The sequence below is a fragment of the Pezoporus wallicus genome, unplaced genomic scaffold (assembly GCF_028554395.1).
Source record: "Pezoporus wallicus isolate ANWC-B61680 ecotype Strahan unplaced genomic scaffold, APGP_CSIRO_Pwel_v1 contig_8110, whole genome shotgun sequence".
Classification (NCBI taxonomy): Eukaryota; Metazoa; Chordata; class Aves; order Psittaciformes; family Psittacidae; genus Pezoporus; species Pezoporus wallicus.
This window is the reverse complement of record NW_026641787.1, coordinates 734572-753853: the sequence shown is the minus strand read 5'-3', so window position 1 is coordinate 753853 and position 19282 is coordinate 734572. Positions and strand designations below refer to the sequence as shown.

The window sequence follows — 19282 nt, the reverse complement described above, 5'->3', positions numbered from 1 at the left end:
GCCAACAGCTCGGGAAAGGAAACCGTTTCTTGCTAGGCCACAAAATAAAACAACACCTAGGTCCAGGCTCCGGGGAAGGCAATTCCTCACAAGTCACCCTGCACTCTGACAAAGGGAGGTCTCCGTTAGCAATGAGAAAAGACAGCACAAAGCCCGTGGGGAGCGAGGAGAGGGCAGGTAGCGGGCAGGTAGCAGGCAGGACCAGCCCCGAGGCCTGCCTCGCACCTTCCCACCCCACACTCACACCACCACAACAACCACCACCACCACCACACCACAGCAACCACCATAACCACCACAACAAAAACAACTACCACCCCACCCCCGCGGGCGGCAGCCGCTCCCCACAGCCCAGGCCCAGCCCCACAGCCCCCGCCTAACGCTCCCTTCCTCCCCCCTCCACAGCCTTAGCCGCCTTCCTGCCCCTCAGGGCTCGCTGGCGGCCCGAGCCTCCTGCCCTTCCCCCTCAGGAAGCACCCGAGGGCAGCCGCCGTGGCCCTGGCCCCGCCACCTTACCAGCTCCTCAGCCCCCCGACCGCCCCACACCGACAGCCGTTAACGCATGCGTGCGGGCCGCCGCTCGCTCCGCTCTTACACACACCCCCCGTGACCCCCTTCCCCCGCCCCCTGACGTTAACGGGCGGCCCGAGGGGAAAGGAGCAGGGTGGGCTTGGCTTTCCTGCGGAGCAGAGAACCGATGTCTGCTCCGCGGGTCGTCCGGGAGCCGCGGAGAGCGGCAGGGTTAGCTGTCCGGGCGGGGAATGCCCCGTCGCGCAGCTCGTTCCCGGCCCCCGTGGCTGCTTTAACCTCAGGCGGGTTAATTTCCCTCCTGAGCTCCACTTCCCCTCTCGGCCGCGGGGTTAACGATAGCGCGGAGACTCACGCGGCGATAAATCAGCCGAGGCGGCTGGAGCGGTTTTACCGCCTGATGAATAAACATCAGTCCTTCCTGCCGAGCTGGAGCCGGAGGGGGGGAAGCGGGCGGGTGGCCCGGTGGAGGCACAAGACACGCCGGTTCCCCGCCGGCCTGCACGCAAAGCCCCTCATCGGCGGGCCTTCTCCCCGGTTGTCCCCTCACGGCCTGAACGCAGAGCCTGAGGCTGCGGGGGGCCTTTACCGACCCCACAACCGGCCGAAGCCCCGACTGCTCGGCGACACCCGTCACCTCAGCGAAGCGCTCGCTGGTTGAGAGGGATTCCCGGCGAGCTCCCTCCTCTCTCCATTGGCTGGCACAGCTGTCTGTCGAAGCTTCCTTCTTTTTCATTGGTTTCTCGTCAGAAAAAGCGGCCTGTATGTTCGCCCCGGAGCCTGGCTCCCCGGGTGGAGGGCCTCTTGTAGCAGCGGCCGCCTGTCCCCTCCGCGCCGCCTTCGACACCGAGGACGGTGAGGCACTCAACGGCGAACCCGAGATCGACCTCACCAGTAAGGTAGGCCCGGCGACCGCCATCTCCCCGCCGGGCCCCTCGCTGCCCTCGTCCTGGCGCCCCCCTTTCCTGTGGGACTGCTCCCCCGGGGCGGCCCGGCAGCCGAGGCCAGCCCCTCTCCTCGCTACCCTTCACCTCAGGAGAGCGAGGGGCAGGGGACTCGTCTACCCCTGCAGGAGGTGGGATATCGTCCCGTGGCCCCGTGGGTCTCAACATCACCCGGCCGGGTGGCAGAGCCTGCCGGGCCGTGTGAAGGCGGCCGGTAGAAGTGCTGTAAACTTGGGTTAGGGCCGAGAGCGAGCCGTGCCCTGGCTGGGAAAGGAGGGAGCCAGCAGGCTTGTCAGCCCTGTTCCTTCCTTCCCCTCTCTGGGGAGGTGCCTACGGCGGGTGTTGCGTCCTCTTAGCGAGCGCAGGGGTTGAAGCTGACGGCTGCCTTAGCGTCTAACGTTTTACCTCTGCGCTGGTTCTCTGTAGTTATCTCTGCTGCCAGTCGTACTAGTTCCTGGGGCTTTCTTTACAATCGTAGAAGCAGGTCAGAGTTTGTAACTCGTTGAGCATGAGGGCTCAGAGACAAGGGTGCCTTGCTCTTTCATACCGGGTTAAGTCAGCACAAAAAGAATTGTTCTTGAGCAGCTTTTTCCTAGGAATTGAATGGTGAAACTGTGTGGTGGTCTTATTTCTGTCAGAATCTGTTCTCATTTCCATCTTGCATTTTTGTAATACATGTATGCCAGGGCCTGCCACAGACTCCACAGACTACATCTTCCACCCTATCTTCTAATTCCACCCCCCCACCCCAATTGGCTGGTTTCTTTAACTGTTAGCTGCTGCTGCTGCCAAGGGTTTGATGTATCGTGGTACCGTCTCCCACTCCAGAGTGTCCTGAAAACTTGTTTTGGTCTGCTTGTAACTATGTGATCCAGAAGTCAGCGTAGCTGGTGTATTCTCCTGGTTTTCTGACATCCTTCCTCTTCATGCTTCCATTTGGAGTTGTTCCAAAGTCCTGGATTTTCTTGCCCCCATGGAAAAATGGAGAAAGAGAAATTGTGATGTGTGGGTGTGCAAAAGCTTTTGTTTGAGGGAATGACTGGATATTTTACAATGTGGTGCTGTATTAAAACAAGTGTTATGAAAATGTCTGAAAAGATAGTCAAGAACAGAAATCAAGGCTGCAGTATCTATTGAGCCACCTGTTTATGCCTTAATGAGCTGGACAAGATTTTGATACAGGATGCCAATATTGATCTGTGCTTTGTCTTGGATGTGGCTGATGTGGAAGAGGGCACAGGAGGACGCCGAGGGCTGTGTCACTGATTCTTGACAGCCAGGAACCTGACCAAAACTCTTGACGAAGAGAGAGGAATGTGTTTCTCCCACAGTCTCCATTTGTGTTGTCAGCCTGTCTCCCATTCCTAGAAATCTGCAGGCACTATGAAAGCGATAGGTAAGCATGTTTTTGACCTTTATTAAAGTTACTTTTCCATATAACAATGTACAGCTGCTGTCTTTTCCTTAGACCTTTCATTCACCCCTCTCTTGGATGAGAGCTAAAAGTATGGGCTCTGTCCTACCTCTCCATGTTAGTCTCCTGCTATGTGTTCAAAACGGCAATCCCATATGGTGAGAATGCAGAAGCTAATGTGCCCCTCCCTTCTGATCCCCCATCTTTCCTGTCTTCCCAGTTGAATTGTTGCCCTTCAATTCCTGCTTAAACTGGCGATTCCCACTGCAATCTGTTTGTTTGCTAGTTGCTACCTCTGTCCTGTCTGACCCACCCCCTAGCTGTGTTGCATATGTTTCTCATTGTTCTCCCGCAGGGTGTTCATTGTAGGGTGGGCTTTGTTTAGAGAGAAGCACCTTGGGATTCAGTTATCAAGTGCATCTTGTCAGCTGGTCAAGCAAACACTTTGATTCATCAGCACAAATTCATTATCGTGTTGATCTTAGTGGGTGTTTATTTTCCCTCCACTACTAACACACTGCAGTAGTAATCATCTTTCAGGATAAAACCATATCACACAAGGCTATTAGTGAAGAGATGATGGTTATATTAGATCTACATTGACAACAGAACGTTATTAGCACTCGAACTATATATGTCCACAGAAACGGAAAGCGAAATATATTACAGAAGGTGCCTTTTCCCTGACTTCCAAATGGCTAGTGGTTGCCTTCCAGCCATGGAAAGCATCAGTCCAATAAAGAGCAGCACTACATACCACATAGTATTTCATTTTCCCTTAATCTTTATCGTTTTCACACCTCATGGATATGGAATGCTTCTTTTGTAAGGACTTCCTGCAGTAGTGCTGATGTACCCTGAGCTCAATCTCACTGGTTTCTTGAAAATGCATCTTTCAACTTGACCCCTGGAGTAAGCTCAGAAGCTGTAGCTGTTACCTATCTCTAGCATATGTTAATCCCAAAGCTGATCAGAGGAAAGGTGGGAAAAGCCACCTCTCCCCAGAGCTTGGGAAGGGACTTTAGAGATGCCATCTCAAACTTGAGAGATATATTTCCTTCTGCTGTCATAAGAATAAAACAATAACTGGTTGTTACTTTCTTTGCCCTATAGGAAATCTGAGGTTTCTAGACCCCACATGGCTCCCACTGTTAACTGCTCAATGCCTCGCAAAGTGGAAAGAACAGAAATGGAAATTTTTGACTTTGTGAAAACCTCTGAAAACCACAGCTATGTAGTGCAAACGTGGAGGGGATTGCTCAAAGCTAAAAAGCAGAGAGGCCAAGATGGAGGGCCTCTCTTTGACCAAAGAGATGGCAAAGAACAGGCTCCCTGTGTCCAAGAAGCTAGCTGAAGAGATCTTCAAACCAGAGAGTAAAGTCTTGCAGTGACCTAGGAAATGGCAGAACTGGCTGTGGGTGCAGAAGCCATTAGAAACACTGAACAACACTGGAAGGTGTGATCAATGAAAGCTGCTATTGGTTCCACACATCCTTCTCTTGACACCCCACTACACTGCATCATCTGTAAGCTTCATCGGTCCTAGGGTAGACTTTGGAGGCTGTCTACCAGTGGAACACCCTTCAACAGCACCTTGTCTGGCAGTGAAAGCAGCAGAGTAGGGGGAATGGTGTTTTGAGCTGATGTGTGTGGGTACCATACTGTTTGAGCCTTGGGCCCTCCTACCTGGCGCCATGAAGAAAGGTGACAGAGAGCTGCTTGTCTGAAATATCCACTCACACTTTAGACAGCACCCTGCCCAGGCACACTGCTGAAGCATTTGAACTTTTAGGAAAATAAAGTTGGTGATGAGACCTGAAGAAACTGAAGTTAGTGTGGCTCTATACTGGTGGCCCGTTATTTTGTTGATCTTTATGACAGCCTGTTTAATAGATCTTCTTAAGTCCCAGTCTGTGCTGGTGCACTAGCCTAATCAGTGAGCCTGTCTGCTGTGCTTCCAGGAATTCCTGAAAGTGCTCGCTGGGCAAAACAAGCTCTACATATCAACACACAGCCTTCCATTTCTGTCCTGATCAAGCCTTTGAACAGTTGCTGGTTTCCATCTAAATATATTTACATCCAGTGATCTCCTTTAAGAAGAAAATGAACCCAAAAGAGCAAATAATAAAGGCAAAACTCAGTTGTTTGCGGCATGAAGTGAAAAGATTATGTGGCCTTCCACATTGGAGTGCTTTGCTACCCTTTGCAGACATGCCAAGCAGTTAAAAGACTTAGGGCATGTGTCTCAGAGGCACGTGAAGGTCTCTGTTGTAGCTGCCTGGCCCTTGCAGACACATGCATCACATGTGAGACCCTTAACATTTGAGGAGAGTGTTGCTTTGTCTGCCTTAAAGCTTCCAACCATGCTTAATGGCTTGCTGTCTGTGCTTCAGTTTTCCAGATGCATGCATTGCTCTAGTTTTGAAAGCTGCTTAAGTGTTATTTGTGGGGTTTGGGTTCCCTTACACTCTAAATTCCTAATAAAGGTCTTCAGCAACTATGTAGGTAGTAGGGGCAGTTCTTCCTTGAATACACATTGTTTAGCTGTGCTAGCAAGTCACTCTGTGTTAGTAGAGAATGTTGGGCAGGCTTGATGATGTAATCATTATGAACTGCTTCAAAGTATATGTTTTAGGCAAATCTAGCACAGATTTTAGACTTGCCTTCATGTGTAGTAAAGGAAAGTACATTGTTCTGAGCATGGTTTCAGACCATGTATGTAAGAACAGCTAGTGGAAATACAGATTTCATTCAGTGTTGTAGCATGGCACAAGTGCACCTCCCCATAGGGCTCTTGGTAGGTGGTAGACTTTACAGCTTGTACCAAAAGTGCCTTTTTTTTTTTAGCAGAAATGCATATTTGAATTGCAACAGCTAGAGAGCCACTGTACCAGGATGCTCAGCCACCAACAGTTTATAGGTAGTCAGGGAGCAGGTGGCCAACTGGCCCTGAGTGGGTAATAGAGGTCTCCTTGGTCTGCCACTGCCGTTCCACCACTGTGGCCGCTCTCTGCAACTGTCCTCAGCTGTTCTAAGAAAAATCCTGAAGCGCTGTTGTCTTGTCCTCATTTTCCACTTTGTTCCTGTCTACTTTTTCCTCCTCTTGCTGCCTCTGTAGGGGAGATCAAAGGAAGTTGTGGTTGTTGCAATAACTGCAGTCAAAGCTTGGTGGTAACACAGCTGCTGGCTTGCTGCTGTTGGTAACACAGCTGCAGCTCTCCACTGGTGAAATGCCCAAAAATGCTCATACAAAGTGCTTTGTTACATCTGCCTCTCAGCACTGTAGCATGAAGTACTTGGAGTTTTGTTAGGAGTTTGAAAATAATGCTTATTTGTGTTCTCTCCTTCCCCTCTGCCCCCTCAGAAAAGTATGGGGGGATCAAGTATGTGAAAGACTCGTGAGATGCTCTAGGTTTTGGTGCCTAGGTGTGCTCTGCAGCAAGGTCTGGCTGATTTCCTCTGGCTGTCCTGTCATGCTCTGGGGGAGCAGCAGCACTGTCTGTAGTGGATTCTGGAATACCCAGCTAAGGAATTTGTTTGGAGGAAATATCTCCTCCCCTTTGTTTTCCTTGCATGGATACATGTATTACACAGAAGAAGGATGTTCACTTAAATGTGGCTTCTAAACACTGGTTACTTCAAAAAGAGGTGCTTGGTATTCTTACGTGCTTTGAAGTATATCTTGCAACATAAATGAATTCTGAGCTCAGACAAATAACCTTGTGCAGTGTCACAAGGAAATAGCTGTCAGTGAAGCTGGTTTAATAAAAACAACTGAAAGCAAACCACCAAAAAGCGGTCCTTGAGAAAGAGCTCTTCTCTTTCAATAAAGTACATGGATTGATGGTCCTTATAACTGAAGCTGGTTTTGAAATTGTTTGCTTGACATCTGAAAATGGATATTTAATCTTCTTTCCAGCTGGTGATGGTGAGTCCAACTTCAGAGCAATATGACAGTTTGCTCCGGCAGATGTCAGAGAGAATTGATGAGGGATGTGGGGAGACCATCTATGTCATCGGTCAAGGATCAGGTGAGTGTATCTTCCTCAGGAAAACAACAAAACCCATCGCAATTACAAGAAAAGCCTACTTCATCTAACTGGACTGCTGCTTGGAACTTGGAAACCTCCACAAAGTACAGGAGAACATGTGGGACAGATTATTTTATTCCTGTCAGCAACTGTCTTATGTAGTGGAGCTAAACATATTTTTTATATAAAATCATGCAAGTGCTTTTTTTTGGAAATAAGGCATAAGTTGTCTGGGCACTCCAGGAAAAGATGAAGGATCTGAAATTACAGTAACAGTTTTAGTAGAGGCGTCCTCAGTGCCTGATAGAGGTCTTGTTCTGTCTGGTTTTATTCACTTCTCCATTTTAAATAACAATATTTTTAACCTATAGGAATGTGTTTGAGATACTTTGGATAACCAGAATGTATGCTACTGACTTACTTTGTTAATGTATGTCTGTACTATGGAAAGAAAGATTTCACTTTTCTCAGCATGAAGCCTTTATTGTCACATTAACTTGAGTGTGACTGCGTCATTTGTCTTTTCGAATTTTAGCAGTTAGCACACATTGCCTTTTGGTCTTCTCCACAATCTACATCTGATGATGGTATTGAACATGGCCTTGCTAGAAATTGAAATTTGTTTCTCTGAATGCAAAAAGCTTGTCTATGGCTATCATAAGGCTAAAGGCACATTTCAGATAGCTTAGATATCTGCTGGACATCAAGTTGTTATGATCAGAAATTTTACTAGTTATGAAGTTTGAGGAAGAGTACAAAACCTGGACATCACTGCCAGGGTTGGCTGAGATAATGGAGGGAGAGAGCTGTGTTACTTCAGAACTGTGTGCTTTTGGTGATTTCTTGATGTCTTGTGAAAAAGCCAATGTAGAAGAGAAGCCTAGAAAAGGCCAGTGGTCATACAGCCAGTATCACAGGCATAATGTTCTTGTCTCCAAGTGAGTTTCCCTCATTCTTGGTGTTTGGGATAACCACGTTTGCAGCAGAGATCTAGCTAGTCAGGCTAGTAACAGCTTTCCCTTTTAGGATACTTTGTGAGGGTGTTAACTGGTGGTTGTTGCACTGATGTACTTAGAAGTAGTTATTTTTTTACCTTAAAATACGAGCTAAAACGTCTAACTTCATTTTGGGTTGCTTTGTAGTCAAGGAAGATGGGGATCTTTTCTGTAAATTGGAAACAATAGCCAACAGAAAACAAATCTTGATATCCCTGCCACTGTCACTCCTCATTCACTTTGAGTGTCTATGATTTTGATAATCATGTGTACCCAACTCAGATGACTGAGAAGCAAGTGAAGACTGCCAGGAAGCTCACTGCTTCATCAGTAGTGCCTCTTCCATTTATCCCTTGGCTCTTACCCTCTCTTTCCATTTATACCTTGGCTCTTGCTCTCTTCTGTCCTCTGCTCATTCCCCTTCTACAACCCAAGACCCCAGCCATGGTGCTTTTTGTTGTCTCCACCATCTCAACAGCTTCTCAGCCACCTCATGAGCTAGGTTAGAAAACACCCAGCAACTTTACTTGTTGGAGAGCTGTGCAGTAGTTAAAATGCTGATTAGTTCATGCAAACTGCAGTTACTGCTCATCAGCTGATGAGTCAGCCATGCATATGAATGCGCATACAGCAATAGCTTTGGTCATCCAGGTGCAGTGTAGCTTTCCACCTTTGTTGAAGGTTTTTTTACCTCGGAGGAGATCGTGGTCTGAAATCCATACAGCTTGTCAACACCTGGGTTAGGAGAGGAGCCAAGAGCTATGGTGGCCTTGAAATGGTCTCGATAGTTGCCGCAGGCTTGTTCTCACTGTCAATTCTTTGCCTGGGTGAGCTGTTCAGAGGCAGCAGTGCCTCTGTGCTTTTCTCTGTCAGCAATTCTTTCAAATGCCAGGGCGAAGGCAATGAGACATGCCAAAAAACATTGTTTTAACTGGAGAATGTAGGATTCTAAAGAAATTGCTGTGCAGGGAAGGCTTGCAGAAAATATGTATTTGGGATGTGGTTTCATAAAATAAACTGATTGTTTAAATTGGTCCTACATTCACTGGTTAATTGTGATGATATTTCCTTTTAATGCTTTTCCCTCGATTACAATGTGAGATGTTTTATCTGACTGAAGGAAATGGCATGCAAAGTACCTTCAGCATGTGATTGCAAACAAACTACCTTCAGCATGTGAAGTAAGGGAATCAGACAGAAATGGTTCTTTCTTGCCAATCCCTAAGTATTTGCTTGTAGAAATTGTGTAGAAAACTCATCTAGATGAAAGATGCTGCTTTTCTAGTATTTCTAAAGAGTTAGCATGAAGACAGTCCTTAGTTATTTGGGGCAAAGGATGCTTATTCTTTTTACATGGCTGACATTTCCAGTCCACATATAAATCCCAGTCAGTGCGAAAGTCCCAGGCAGAATGACATAGCTGCTGGCCATTGCAAGGTGATGCTCGCTGATTGTTCTTTGTCTCCCCAACATCACACTAGATGGGACTGAATATGGTCTGAGCGAGGCAGACATGGAAGCATCCTATGCCACGTTGAAGAGCATGGCAGAGCAGATCGAGGCAGACGTGATCCTCCTGCGGGAGCACCAGGAGGCCGGGGGAAAGGTGCGCGACTACCTGGTTCGGAAACGTGTGGGTGACAACGACTTCCTGGAGGTCAGGTGAGGAACTGGGTGGAGACAGGGTTAGTCAGCAGCCTGGCTGCATTTCTACCCTGTGAGCAGTGTGTGATGCTGAGCCAGCAACGCTGATTTGAGTCTGGGTGTTGTAGCTACCCAAGGGAATTGAGCTTGACCACTCCTTGCTAATGAAATTGCCATTTTGTTGTTGTTGCTGTCAGTTTTGTGAACAAACTGTTTGTGAAAGTTTGCCTGTGTTTAGCTAAGGGCTGTTGCTGTCTGAGTGACGGCTTCACAGTTTGGGGATCTTTTGTGTCCTGGAATCCCAGTAGGGAGTCACGTGTGTCTGTATGTATGTACCTATATGCACACTGCCGGAACACAGTGCTTTTGACTAAGGGTTCAGTTCTATTCCAAGACTATGATGATCCAAGTCACCTTTTAATGAACATATAATAGCTTGTGTAACATGACTTGAGATGGTTGGAATGGATTTCCAACATTTACCAACAGCCATAATAACCACCTTTATCAGAGACAAGGAAGGAGATTGTTGTAGGAGAGGCTTTTCCCCACAAATGTTTCATTGTTGTTTGTGCTTTTCCTTTCCTGGGAACAGCAATTTAAATTTTTGTATTTTTGTGCTCTCCCTAGCACCTGGTGCTATTGCAATGTGAAGAATATGAGAAAGGCAGAGATACTCCAGACCAAGTGGGGATTTAGTCTTTCTTTCAATTTGCCACAGTGGGTATGCTGGATAGAAGAGACTAGGAATTGGAAGAGATACGCTGTATGGCATCAAGCAATGTCTAACTGTGTTCTGGACACTAGTGATTTGTTTCCACAGTCTTTCACATCCCACTCCTCAGAATCTGGGATCTCCACTGTTAGCTAACAACTGTGAAAGAATCTCTGCTTGTGAAGGTGTAACATTTTTGACTCTGTGTTTGAAGTTTAGGGAGACCAAACTCATTATTTACGTGAGCAGTGATGTTTGGGGTTGGTTTTATTTTGATTGTTTGTTTCTTCACGAATTATATTTTACCAGGTTCCTTTTTGCTTTCCCCTCCAGGGTAGCAGTGGTTGGCAATGTGGATGCAGGAAAAAGCACATTGCTAGGTGTCTTGACACATGGTGAACTAGACAATGGCCGAGGCTTTGCTCGGCAAAAACTGTTCCGCCATAAGCATGAGATTGAGTCAGGACGCACCAGCAGTGTGGGCAATGACATTCTGGGCTTCGACAGTGAGGGCAACGTGGTGAACAAGCCTGACAGCCATGGTGGCAGCTTGGAATGGACAAAGATCTGTGAGAAATCCACCAAGGTCATTACTTTCATTGACCTGGCTGGTCATGAAAAGTACCTGAAAACCACCGTCTTTGGCATGACTGGCCATTTACCTGACTTCTGCATGCTTATGGTAGGTAGCAAAAAGAATGTATTGTACCAGCAGGAGTGGGGCTGTTCACAGCTTTGACAGCCTCAATTTCTAATGTACTGCAAAGTCCCTGTGGGGTTGTGGAGGGAGGCAGCATCTCACAGAAGTGGAGAGCAGAAGCCACTGTGGGTATCTCACCAGGACTCTGAGGCAAGTGCCCCAGGACTGTCAGTCCCAGGCAGACATATGATTCTTGAAAACTGAAAGATTTCTAATTTCCAGAAAACCTTGTTAAAACTGAGGAGAAATTAGCCAGTGTCCAGCAGCACTTGAAATTAGATTGGTCTGCTCATACAGTCACAATGACACATCTACAACCTAATCACAGCCTACTGCATGTCTGACACAAGGCTTTCTCTGTAACCCAGCTTACAGGAAGAGGAACATTTACATCCCTGTGTCTTGTATCCCTGGTGTAGGTTGGCAGTAATGCTGGGATTGTTGGAATGACCAAGGAGCACTTGGGCCTGGCACTTGCACTTAATGTTCCCGTCTTTGTTGTAGTGACCAAGATTGACATGTGCCCTGCCAACATCCTGCAAGGTGAGTCCTACACGCTCTCTCCAGGGCTGTTTCTTACCTCTGAATGTTCTGTTGTCCTCTGCATGGGTTGCGGAATTACTGCTGGAGGAAAGCCTCTTTATCTGTTTTGACTGCACCTTAAACACTTCCCAGAGATCTGTCCTTTTCCATGGCCCATTTTGCAGGCATTTCACTCCTAGTCACTGTCTCAAAATTAACCAAGTTGGGGGACTCAGCTGGGCAACATGAAAATGTTTCTACATGGTTTTTCTCAATTGAGCTCTAAGGGGAGAAGCATACAATTAGGGTTGTGGCTTTGCTTTCTTTCTGGGTATTTAAGTCTGCAGGGAATGTCTGGAACTTCTCTTGAAAGCTGCTTTCCTTCTTGCCCACCATTTGAATGTGATCTTAAGCTGTGGTCAAACTTGTTTACCAGCAGCCGTTAACTGAAGGGGCAGCTGCTCGTTACATCCTGCTCACCTGGGTACTTCTCAGATAAGCTGACATAACTACAGCAGCTCCTTCCTCTGTCTGAACAACCAACCAGCACTTAATACATGGTTCAAAGCAGCCACATATATGGGCTATGTTAGCAGGACTGGACTGGACTAGACAAATGGGGAAGGCAGTGAGCAGCAGGGGCTAGTGACTGTTTTGCTCGGCAGCAGTTAAAGCAGCACCTCTAATCCCAGCAGTGTCCCTTTAACCTACGCTTTTTTCAGGTTGTGGCCAACTCTCACCTTTAAAATTCTCTTAGTTTGTTTCCCACAGCTCCAGGAACATGCTGTGGTTAATTGCAGCGATGGTGGGGGTGGTTTTTTTTATAATCAGTCCTAAGAATCAGGAAAGTGAATGCTCCTGGTACTGTCTGTGGTTAGTTCATTATCTGTGGTTAGTTCATTATTGTAAAAATCCCAACTGTGTTTCAGGTAAACAGATGCATGTCATCAGAAGGTAATCTGAATGTCTCTATAACATATGTTTGGCAAATAAATATAAGGCCTAACCATAAGATAATAACTGGGAAAGGAGAACATTTGGCTCAGGGTGAGAAGAGCTGCTTTTGGGAGAAGCCACTCCCATGTCATGTTCTGTTTAAATTAAATAGACACAAGATTTGACTCAAATGTATCTGTGAAGAGCAGATGGCATGATTAGATGTGTGTGTTTCTGTATCCAAAACATTACTTTCCCATAGGCAATTATTTGTTCACAAAAACCGTCTAATTGGATGTCAATTGTAGAATATAAATGATCTGCTCTTTTAAGCCCTTACTCGCCTTTTTTTCCCCCCTCATCTGTTGTAAGGCACTTTGCAGGAGGCTGATGCCAGTGCATCAGGTTAATGCCCCTGCTGGCTGATAAGTGTGAGGCTTAGAAAATATATTTAAAAGAGGCAAAAGATCAAAGTTGGGAGCCCTGAGATTTTTCCCAAAATATTTATTTCTGGATCTGATCCACCTACATTGTCCCAGTCTGTGACGGTGATCTTTGCCCCTTTCATGCTTCTCTAACCTTCTAGGGCAGGTTGATTGTTAGAGAAAGTGTGCCAAGTTTTGTTTGGTCAACATTGATTTCTGATTCACATGTTCTCAAATATTTCAATTCCTGAGTGCTGCTGGGTTTCATTGATTTCAATATGAAAAACCCTTTCTAGGAAGAGGAAATATCTTTTAACTGCTTAAAGATATTTAATAGACAGCCATAAAAAGTCTGCTTCACAGCATTGCACTTGTAGATGCAAACGTGTATGCCTGTTCATGTATGGTGTTGCTTGGCAGCAGGCTAGCAGGCACGAAATGGAAGATGGAATGGCTCCTAAGTCCCACCTGGGCTGTAGCAAACTCATAGTCTCACACACCTTTAGTCATCTTCTCCTGTCTATTTGTGGCAAAAACACCAGTCTCCCTTTGGGGAGAGACCCCACAATAGAAATCTGCAAAGACAGGAGGTGCTTCCCTAACAATATTCATTTCACCCTTTAAGAAACCCTGAAGCTGTTACAGCGACTGCTGAAGTCCCCAGGGTGCAGGAAGATTCCCGTGCTGGTTCAGAGCAAGGATGATGTCATTGTAACAGCCTCCAACTTCAGCTCAGAGAGGTAATGGAAGTAGAGGAGAGTTGTTTCTCTTTTGATCCTATTTGGAGACTGGGTGAGAAGATTCAGAAAGACAGTCTCATTGTTCAGATGTGTGAAGGTTGCATCTGCCATGTGGTGTGTTGATACCATAAGAATGTGTTGATTTTGAGGTTGACCTGCTTGTGTTCCCCTCTCTGAGACAAGTGAGAAGCTGCTTCTGGGCAGTCTGCAGAAGATGGCAGGTTATTCGGCTTCCTTCAGTCTTGGAACCTTACACCTTTTCCTGAATGTCATTAGAAGGCAGAGGCAATGTTACAGGTTTACAAAAGTGGGGTGTTGTGCCTCTGACTGCTTGCCAGGCTCTCCCTTTCTAGCACTGTGTATTGAGTCCCAAGATTTTGGATGTCTCCTACATGTGGAATCCCAGGCAGGGAGGTGAGCTAACTCTGTTTTCATCAATTTTCCTTCACAGGATGTGCCCCATTTTCCAGATTTCTAATGTCACCGGGGAGAACCTAGATTTGCTGAAGATGTTTCTTAATCTCTTGTCTCCACGGACTAGTTACAGGGAAGAAGAGCCAGCAGAATTCCAGATAGATGATACTTACTCTGTCCCGGTAAGGGTCCTGCTATTTGGAAGAATTTTCTGCCTGTTCTAGGTTGAAGAAGGTATCTTCCCTAGAGAGGGGAGTTCTAGAGCTCTTCTGCTAGCGTGGTCAAGTAACCCCATTTACTGTTTTTCCTTTTTTTGGTGTAGGGTGTAGGAACAGTGGTGTCTGGGACAACACTGAGAGGCCTCATCAAGCTAAATGACACCCTGCTGCTGGGGCCAGATCCCCTTGGCAACTTCCTACCTATTGCTGTCAAGTCTATCCACCGCAAGAGAATGCCTGTCAAAGAAGTGCGGGGAGGTCAGACTGCCTCCTTTGCTTTGAAAAAGGTGAGATGTTTGGTTCTAAACCCTCAGAGTGCTCTTGGACTTGCTGCAGTAAGACTGCTTCTGCAAACCTCAGCTGCCTCATTTCGCAACTGAATGAAATCCCTAAGAACTTTTCTGGGTCCCACATCCCGATTGTTCCACCTTACAGCTGCCAGGTGGTAGCAGTGGGACCCAAGGTAATCAGGGTTAGTGTTGGAGATGAGATGTCTAACAAAGTGGGGGCATTGGAAGAAAAGTTTCCCTTTGTGCTAGAACTGCATTAGTGTCCTGAACAGTGTATTTGCACTATTCCTCTCAGCTTGTAGGACCAACTGTATGATTTGGGGTTTAACAATTAACAGCATTTGATGTGATTCTTCTTGCAGAAGGTTTCTGTCAATAAATGCTGCACTGATTTTAAGGGGGTATAATTTAGGCTATACCAAACTTCATGTGTTCAGACTTATCATGTTGTGTTAACAGACATCACACTTTCAGAGAGATCGTTTGCTTGGATAATACACAAGCAGGCTGTGTGTTTTGCTTTTAAAGGATTAGTGAGTTAAAACTTCTGTGTCAGTGTCAAGCATTCCCAGCACTGTAAAGCTTCCTTAGAAAATTCAGCTGAACTTGATTTTTGCAGCCTTTGCATAGCATCATTACACAGTGCTAAACAGTTCTTGCTTTGCCTTTTGGTGAGCATGAGTTGGTGAGCATCTGTGAAATCCCTTAGGATCCTTCTGGATGCAGTCAGCCAGAGAAGCAAATTTCTTCCCTGGAGAATCAGCCAAGTTTTTATGTGTCTCTGCTTTTCAGATCAAGCGTTCTTCCATCCGGAAAGGCATGGTAATGGTGTCACCCCGCCTGAATCCACAAGCATCGTGGGAGTTTGAAGCAGAGATTCTGGTGCTCCATCATCCCACCACCATCAGCCCACGGTATCAAGCCATGGGTACGTGTCTCAGTGTTGTCTCACCTTTGTTTCCCAGTGGTAACAGTTTGTATCAGTTCTAGCCTGAGGTGATTTTGCTCCTGCAGGTTTGTGAACCTGAATATACGCCATAGTTCGTGTTTTTACCTTTGCCAGCAATGTGTTAGAGAGAGGGGAGGGATCTGACAGAGAATGGGGGAGGCTGTAAGTAAAAAGGAGATGTGTGACTCCAAGTGTACTTAGAGCCTGCCTGAAACAGATCTCCACGCTGCAAAGATTGTTCAGCTTCAAATGCCGATGGAAGGACTCATTTTGAGTCCTTTAGTTCCAGCTGCTTGGTGTGTAGGATTCTGTTGAGGGTTTTTCAGGCAAGTCTATTTGGAGGCGACTGTTCTAGCTTATGTGTGTTTTCTTTTTGAGGACTGAACAAAGGCAGCTGTGTGACCCCTATAGTTTTTGCTACACAGTAGATTTTTACGTTCCAGACTCATCCTGTTAGCTGTAGGGTAGCAAGAGCTGCCTTAAATGTGTCTTTGGAGTTTATTCCCCTGATGGCGCTGGCTGCTGAAAGCTTTTCTGTGTTCCATTCACAGTGCATTGTGGCAGCATCCGTCAGACAGCCACGATTCTCAGCATGGACAAGGACTGCCTGAGGACAGGGGACAAAGCCACGGTGCACTTCCGCTTCATCAAAACCCCAGAATACCTACACATAGACCAGCGGCTGGTCTTCCGTGAAGGCCGCACCAAAGCTGTGGGTACCATCACTAAGGTAAAGCCTGAAGAGTTGGGTTTTTTTTTTTTGAGTTAGCTACTTTTGGCACTGAGAAGCCAGCAGGATAATCTGGATAGCTCTGGAATATGAGGGAAGAGGCCATCCTTCAATCGCAAACATCAGCCCATGGGTTACACATGAGCAGTGTGCTTTGTTGTATGGTCGGTCTTGAGCTGATGTGAATGAAGGAATGTGAAGGTGAGAGGTGAGCCAGATGCCTCAGGTTCTTAAGGCTCAGTCTCTTTCTGACAGTAGCTGGTCCCTTTGTGGTAGCTCATTCTCTTCCTGGTAGCTGGTCCCTTTGAGTCATGTTGTGGAGGGTTGAGTGTCACCTCAGCTGAGTGGTCCTTTCCATTCTGTAAGGGTACTTGAGGGCAGTTCAGAGACCTAGTTTTCTTTGAATAGCTGCTGCTGCATTCTTCTCCTGATGGCTATTGGGACGAGTTCTCTTGGGCTTTTTTGTTAAAAAGCAGCGTTGAACCTTACCAGATTGGCTCAGGTATTTTAATGCTGATCTTGGCCTCTCCCTTTGCGATTTGCAGTTACTCCAGACCACCAATAACTCCCCAATGAACTCCAAGCCACAGCAGATCAAGATGCAGTCAACCAAGAAGGGAGCCGTTACGAAACGAGAGGATGGTGTTCCTCCAGCTGGGACAGCGTCTGGGGGCCCACCAGCTGGGGACGAGGCCCCCTCAACAGCTGCAGCGCCAATGACACCTCCTGCCCTGCAGCCATTGGTGAGGAAAATGCCCTGTTTGTCCTAGCTGTTTACATCCTGGTTTCTTCTATTGGAGGAAGGGTACTCTAAAGCACAGGCATTGTCCCCTCACCTTGGGTCTCAATGTGCCACAGAAACAGAGAAATATAAGTAGTCTCAGAGCAGAAAGCAAAATCCTGATGGCTGGATGACTGCTCATGGCTGACCTTTCAGCAGGTAGCAGCTTAGGTTGGACCTCAATTCAGGGTGTACTTCAGGAAGTGTCTACTTTAACCTCCTGCTCTAAGAAGGATTAGCTGTGAGGTCAGACCAGGGTTGCTCAGAGTTTTATCCAGTCATGTCTTGAAAATTTCCAAGAAGGAAGACTGCACGGCTTCCCTTGGCAGCCTGTTTTACTACTTGACTGTGCTCACAATGAAAAAGCATGTCCATACACCCAGTAGCTGAACTAGTGGAGCATCTAACAGCCAGTCACAGAATACATTTCTGCTTTCTGAATGAGAGGTAGAGCATCCCTACACTAGGGAAATTATGAGCTAAGTACTACTGTTAGGCACAGGTCACTTGCATTGTCAAGGAGGGAGGATGAAGACATCTGTGAAGGAAAGACATATCTCTTTCTAAAGAAATTCGTCTAGGTTGTTTTGTTGGTTAGTACTTCTCAGCTCAGCTTGTCCAAGAAGGATACCTGGCCTTTCTGGTCTAAAAGGAACTCGGTTCTAACTGCAGGCTTTGGGAGCTATTTATCAGCTTTATTACTGGTAGAAGAAAGGTCTTTTCCTTTTAGTATGCTTTTCTAGTAAGTGAAAAGTTCAGGAACTGACTCTGAGATTTGATCAGTGTTACCCCCCTTAATTTTAGCTATCTTAGTTGCCATTGCTCAAATCAAGCCCTCTTGAGGCAGGCTGGCTGCTGAAAGAGGGCCCTCTGGCAGGGGTTCTGTCATTTGCCTGTGGCTTCTTACTAATCCCCCATCTTCTTCTTGTCCTGATGTAGCATCTCTGTGGTTGTAAATAGTGCTCCCAGCTTGCTGTTTCCCCCCTCCCCCTGAGAGTCTGTGTTGCTTTTGTTCTTGCTTACCTCTGCCTCTCTCTCTTTGCTGCTTCCCCTCAGCCTGCACTGGATGAAGAGCCCCACATCCGTGAGGGCAATAAGGTATTTGGCTGCTTTAAAAAGAGAACGGTGGGTTTGCTGGCCTGAGGCTGGGAACAGACTCAGGTTAAAAAGACAAAGGGGGGCAGGGTCTCTCCTTCCATCCTGCATAAAGCCAAGGGAGCCTGAGGCCTTGATTTCCCAGGTGCTGAGCCCCATGGTACCTGATGACTGTCATGGGAGTGAAGCATTCAGAAAATTAGGAAATCAGGTCCTCTCCAGCTGGAAGGACTGAATTTCACAGGGTATCTGTCTCTCCTCCTTTCTTCATGGTGTGTCTGCCTGCCTTATCTCCTTCCTGCAGTGGTAGGAAGCTGGTCATTCACAACTGCCCTGCTGCTTGTCCGGATGTGTGTGTAATCCATCTGGATTCCGATTCAGAGGTTGCTGTGCATTAAAGTGCATCTTCTTGTTTTTCAGTCTAAAGTTGGAGGAGGAGGACGGCGACGTGGAGGTCAGCGCCATAAAGTGAAGTCTCAGGGAGCCTGTGTGACTCCTGCCAGTGGCTGCTGAAATTTCTTACTCCTCCCTCTGAGGAATTCCTCCCCTTCCCTTCATCTGTTATCCAAAAGATCGAGAGCAGCTTAAACCAAAACCCATCCAGCTGATTGGCTGCAGAAGAATCGTCCCTCCTCTCTGAAGGAAGCGATGGAGAGGAGAATAATTTATAAGCTAATGAAGGTGATGAGACACACAGAACTGAGTAACTGACACCTTCTTCCTCTCCCTATTGACACATTTTTGTACATCATGGGCTTAGTTTTTATTCTTAGTTTTTATTATATTTTGTGTGCATGAAGATGAGAGGAGAGTCTGGATAGAACTGTGAAGAGCCAGTTAGCTGCCTCCCTCCTCCCTCACCCCATTCTGTCCACAGGACTTGCTGCTCTCCTCCTCTTTGCTGTCTCAAATGCAGGGGTTATCAGACGCTGGAAATTCCAGACTTGCAAAGGTTAGAACACATCGCTTAGGATGGCTCCACAGGGCATTGTTTCCTCACCACTGAGGCCCCATACCAAATTTCTGGATTCTGTTTCCAAGTGGGTTTAATATAATGTTGTAGTGACTGAAGTTTGAAGGAGATGGTAAGAAAAAGTTACTTTGGAGATCTGACAGGGAAACAAATTGGAAAGCAGTTTTTGATGTTGAGGAATCCCATACTGAAAAACCTTCTGAAATACATTAATAGCACTTAAGATTTTATTTAGAGA

At 46.7% G+C, this 19282-nt stretch overlaps 1 protein-coding gene across 4 annotated transcripts; it reads left to right on the top strand.

Annotated features, from left to right (window-relative positions):
- Positions 1-1290: 1290 nt before the first annotated feature.
- GTPBP1 (GTP binding protein 1) lies at positions 1291-18875 on the top strand. Of its 4 annotated transcripts, XM_057425341.1 has the most exons (15): positions 1347-1427; positions 2704-2868; positions 4000-4433; positions 6806-6917; positions 9394-9574; positions 10605-10953; positions 11391-11514; positions 13480-13594; positions 14046-14190; positions 14331-14513; positions 15309-15444; positions 16017-16195; positions 16741-16938; positions 18033-18074; positions 18492-18875. In XM_057425341.1, the coding sequence occupies exons 4-15, from the start codon at positions 6812-6814 to the stop codon at positions 18582-18584; spliced, it is 1851 nt and encodes a 616-aa protein (XP_057281324.1). In that variant the 5' UTR covers positions 1347-1427; positions 2704-2868; positions 4000-4433; positions 6806-6811; the 3' UTR covers positions 18585-18875. The 4 variants fall into 4 exon arrangements, with proteins under 4 accessions (XP_057281322.1, XP_057281323.1, XP_057281324.1 ...); XM_057425342.1 differs by lacking the exon at positions 4000-4433; XM_057425339.1 differs by lacking the exons at positions 2704-2868; positions 4000-4433 and having other exon boundaries at positions 1291-1427.
- The last annotated feature ends 407 nt before the right edge of the window (positions 18876-19282 follow it).